The 4845-nt window shown below is 37.0% G+C and overlaps 1 protein-coding gene across 1 annotated transcript; it reads right to left on the reverse strand.

Annotated features, from left to right (window-relative positions):
• Window positions 1–294: 294 nt before the first annotated feature.
• Window positions 295–4632, reverse strand: LOC133725028 (probable receptor-like protein kinase At1g80640). Its single transcript, XM_062152046.1, has 10 exons — window positions 4251–4632; window positions 3315–3485; window positions 2946–3196; window positions 2718–2850; window positions 2554–2617; window positions 2351–2447; window positions 2175–2277; window positions 987–1105; window positions 818–907; window positions 295–730 (listed from the first exon to the last, which is right to left on the reverse strand). The coding sequence occupies exons 1-10, from the start codon at window positions 4420–4422 to the stop codon at window positions 587–589; spliced, it is 1344 nt and encodes a 447-aa protein (XP_062008030.1). The 5' UTR covers window positions 4423–4632; the 3' UTR covers window positions 295–586.
• Window positions 4633–4845: the final 213 nt, after the last annotated feature.

Consider the following 4845-nt stretch of genomic DNA (forward strand, 5'->3'; position numbering starts at 1 on the left):
CTCCACAAAGCAACAAGAGTATGTTTGACAAGGACTGAAAGTACACAATGTGGTACCGATTTGATTAGAGAATAGGGGATCCAGTAGTCATAAACCTCAGTATAGTATAAACTCACCATTTTAGGCTGCCGACCGCCGATGCGGGACCCACTTACAACACCGAGGGAAAGCAAATCATCCACTGTTAATTCCCTTCTATACTCTTGCTTAGACTCCAAGCAAAGAATTAAAAGCCCATTTTACCACGGTAAAACATCAGACTCAAAATGAATTATTGAATTGAAGAAAAACATGTCTGGGGTAGCCCAAAAACAAAATATTTCTCTCATTTCTATGAAACTCCTACATTCAATTTGGTTCAATTTACAAATAGATGGAACACTGAGCATAAATTTCTTTCAATCAAAACTTTCCTTGATCTGAATCCTTTGAGGAAAAAGATACAGCAAAAGGATGGGCAGAACACAAGAAGTGCTAACTACCACTTCAGAGTTCAGACCACTGTCCACCAATAAGAAATGTGACCATCTGTGGCCTTGATTATGTACGAGTCATACAGCACAGGTTATCAGTGGGAAGGTTTGGCTCAAACAGAGGGTATGCAGTCTGCAATTCTCAGCGACCCTCCAAGATCCATAGGTACAAGAGGGATTAGCGAGTGCAGCACATCCGTTATCAAAGGTCGATAACTTGGTTCAGGTTGCACACATAATACTGCCACAGCAGCAACCTGTTCATATTGCAATAAATTCAACTTAGCAACTTATACAAGAACAAACACGTCTAAGAGTATCAACATATAGTGTTTTAACTGGACCTGGTATAAGTGTTTTAAATCCATGGTATCTTTTATCACGCGATCCACAATGTTTGGAAGCCTTGATCTGTCAGTGAGCTGGGGCATGGCCTGCATGTCAAGAAATCAATTGAATCAATAAACTCCAACTACTTTTGTAGGGCCAGCATATAGACTCAAAGTACCTTACCCATGTGATAATAGATTGGGATTCATCTGCTGCTTTATGTTCCACCAACTTTCTTCCCATCAAGAGCTCCAAGAGAACTACTCCGAAAGCATAGACATCACTTTTGTCCGTTAACTTACCTGAAAAGAAGATTACATGAGGCCATGAGCCATCACAATCACTGTACCAACCATATTGGTTACATCGAGATGCAAGCACAAGGAAAATGACATACTTTGGAGATATAGTTATGTATTAATTAACAATGGATTAGAACACCATTTTCGGGAACAGAAGTATTTTGCTCACATGACAAGATGCCTCATAAGCCAAATTTGATATTAATTTGTAGCTACTTGCCTTCCTTTCTACAGATAATTGGGATAACTTTTTGTTTAACAGTTTTTTGCCTTAAAGTTGGAAGAAGCGCAATATAAAAACTACATGCTGAGCCAGAACAGAAAATAATTGCAAATTCTCAATAGCCAAGACATAAATTCAACAGTTATCGGGACCCACAAAAAAGGCACAGTAGGTCCGATAGTTTGAAGTGATGGTGTTTGCCCATAAATGATAAGTTTTCAAAATTTGTCTGCAGATGAGTACATTGACTACTCACCCATGGCAAACTGCACTTTAAGTAATTTAAATAACAGGAGGAAAGATATGATTTGGTATTTTGGAAGGATTTGGCTGGAAAAAAAAAAATGGATGCTGACCTATTCAACTAAACATAGATCACAAGAAGAAGAGTTTCATCATTAGCAGTTTCAGGTATTAATTGTATTCTTTTTCTTAACAAATCATTACAAACCAAGCTAATCTCTACAGATACAAGTATATTCGAGACTTTTTGAAGTTCAGATGATTTTGCAATTGATTGATGCTCATAATGTGCATCACCAACAAATTCAGATTTCGTCATGTACAGATATGCATAACTTTGTTTACATATATAACCAATGCATGGCAAAACTAAAAATGCAAGAATTCTCAAAAGAGAATCTAACATTTTGGTACATAGGGCAACTAAAGTTCTTTAAATTTGCTTTTCAAAATTTGCAGTTAGGATTTAACCCTTCCCCATCCTACGCTCACCACCTCAGGCAAATGCAAGGAGTTTCAAATCCTATAATAATGGGTGTGAACAATAACTAAGCGAACCAGTAATCAAGTATACTTAACAGAGTCATACTGAATCTCACATACCATCCAAATTATATTCTGGTGCTACACAGCCCAAATTTCCTGACAGCTTTATGTTCTCCTTACTCTTCAATCCCGAAGTGACAGTAAGACCAAAATCTGAAAGCTAAAATAAGCAAAAACTCATTGGATGAGAAAAAGTTTATGATGGTAAACAAAGATTTGTGTAAGGATCTAACCTTAGCATTAAAATTGGAATCGAGAAGAATGTTAGATGACTTCAGGTCTCTATGCACCGCAGGCGGATTGCAGTGCTCATGAAGATATTCCAATCCCCTAAAAGAGCATACATGATGCAATAACAAGTGTATGTATATATACGCAACAACAAATACATAATGAAAGGGAGAGGAGGGGATGACAATTAGTTAAATGGAATTACCTGGCAACATCAACAGCTATTTTCAACCGCAGATGCCATGTCAATGCTGATCCATGACTGGGTCCTGCAGAATTAGATGGACAAAATAAATTGTTATGTCGATGAAACCATTTGTAAATGTCTTTCTCCATCTATGTTACTTGATACCAATAGAAAGTTCATACCATACAATTGAGTTTGTAAGGAGCCATTCTGCATCATTTCATACACAAGAAACCTTGTTTTTCCATGAACACAGTAACCCAAAAGTTTGATGATGTTTTGATGCCGAATTTTTCCCAACCAGTTCACCTCATTCTGCAAAGCAAAACAAGGTTTCATAAAACACAGGACCTCAACAAGAGAATCAGATTCAGGAAGCTGAATCCAGAACCAGTTTTGGATGGAATTACCTCAAATTCTCTTTCAGCCTCCTGTCTTATGCCGTTTACTTTCTTAACAGCTGCAATGAATTTTCCATCAAAACTAGCCCTGTAAACAGGTCCAGAACTACCCTCACCCAAAATATTACTTTCACTGAACTTGTTTGTTGCAGCTTCCAGCAATTGATAATTGAATACAACAACCGAGCCCTTTCTATTCCCCAACATCAAGGAATTAAATTCAACCATAAGTGCACTCAATGGCGTCCCTATTGGAACCTCTTCACATGCATACAAAGAAAGAAAGAGAAAACAAAACAAATAAAGTTATGAGTATTATTGACTTGTAAATTAAGCAGGAACTTAAATTTAAATGAAAATTGAATGAGAAGAGGATACCGTTTGTCTTTTGCCTTTTCCCATTAGAGTGTTTCGACATTTTCTGTCTATATATCCAACAACATGACAGGAACAGAAGAATTCCAACAAGGAGTGTGGAAGCAACAATGAGTGCTATCAGAATGCTCTTGTTCAAATCTTGATGGTGAACTACTCTAACCTCAGGGACTCCTGTTTTAACAGAAAATATCCAAAATTCTAGTCAATAATCAGGAGATGAGTCAACCAGATACTAATGAGTATATGAACAAATGCATATGCGAAGTCCATAATGGGGAAATCATACAAGAATCAGGGTAAGGTTTAATCATAGAAGTTAGTATTCTAGAAATGAAAATCCAGATAGGATACTTTCAACCCTGAAATTATATTTCCTTCCTGAAAATTAGTAATCTAGAAAAGAAAAGAGAAAAAAGGCCGGACGGAACTGTAATCAACATTTCCGCATTTACAAAGACACAATTGCTTTTTGGGGTTTCAGAAAATTAACATTGTACAGATCCGCAATATCCATTCCTTTCCATCCCCACATTCTCTATACAATAACAAGAGAGAACAAGACAAAAATATATTATAAATCATATGAAAAGCAGTCTCTGAAAGTAAAAGTAATTAATTTAAAGTTTTGTTATTGCTTTAACTTTCATAAGAACACAGACTGGAGATTTTCAAATTTTGTCAACTCTTTTTTTTTTTCCCCTATATTTTATCAGTAATCTAGCAAGGCATCCCACAGAGCAAGGAAAAGGAAAAAACATAATAAACTTCTGACATGAACAAATTGACACTGAGACCCCATTTATAAAACTTGAGTTTCAGTGGCAGAATGTGGAAGTAATGAGTATCCATTAACCCAAAAAGACCCAGAATTGAAGTAAAGTATAGAAACCAACTTAAAAGCTGAAAACAGAAGGAAACTCTGGATTGCTGAAATACCTGGAGATTGAGCTTCCATTTTTGCAGAAAAGTGAGAAGTGGGTTGTTCCTCAAGTAGCATAATGTGGCCAGAAGTGGTGGAAGCTGTTGGGTCTGGCCTGCCCTCAATTATGGTTACAATCAGAGCGGTGGTTAAGACCCACATGGGTATTAACACAGCAGCAAAACTCATATCCCCTTTTCCACAGAGCAAGTGAAAATGAGGGGTCTAGAATTTGAGCAACTTCCTCTTCTTGTGTACTGAAGGTTTAGAAATTTTGAATCTATATCTTTACACATATGTTTGTTTGTTCACAAAGTTTGGAGGAGACAAAAAAAATAAAGTGGTATTGCAGGGAAACCAAGAAAGCGCTTTATTACGTGATTTGTGTCAATCCAAAGCCCATATGTTGGTATGAAATCGGGTGGTAGTTATCAAAAGGTGGAGGTCGAAAAATTATGGGGTTGGGATGATGATGTTGATAGTGGGCAGGGGATGGTTTCCCTCGTGAGTCTGTCACGACCCTCTTCAATTAAAGTCATTATCCTTTACCAAAATATCAAAGACTATTTATCTATCCCCTACCAAATGCAGAGGAGAAAGCTTTCTGTCCTT

The sequence above is a fragment of the Rosa rugosa genome, chromosome 1 (assembly GCF_958449725.1).
Source record: "Rosa rugosa chromosome 1, drRosRugo1.1, whole genome shotgun sequence".
NCBI lineage: Eukaryota > Viridiplantae > Streptophyta > Magnoliopsida > Rosales > Rosaceae > Rosa > Rosa rugosa.

What these genes read in the sequence shown, in the direction of transcription:
- LOC133725028 (XM_062152046.1), bottom strand. Translation starts at nt 4,422, where the DNA reads ATGAGTTTTGCTGCTGTGTTAATACCCATGTGGGTCTTAACCACCGCT. An exon ending in ATTCCAATTTTAATGCTAAG is followed by an intron (nt 2,278 to 2,350) that starts GTTAGATCCTTA and finishes TGCTTATTTTAG; the next exon opens with CTTTCAGATTTTGGTCTTAC. An exon ending in ATTTAAAACACTTATACCAG is followed by an intron (nt 731 to 817) that starts GTCCAGTTAAAA and finishes CAATATGAACAG; the next exon opens with GTTGCTGCTGTGGCAGTATT.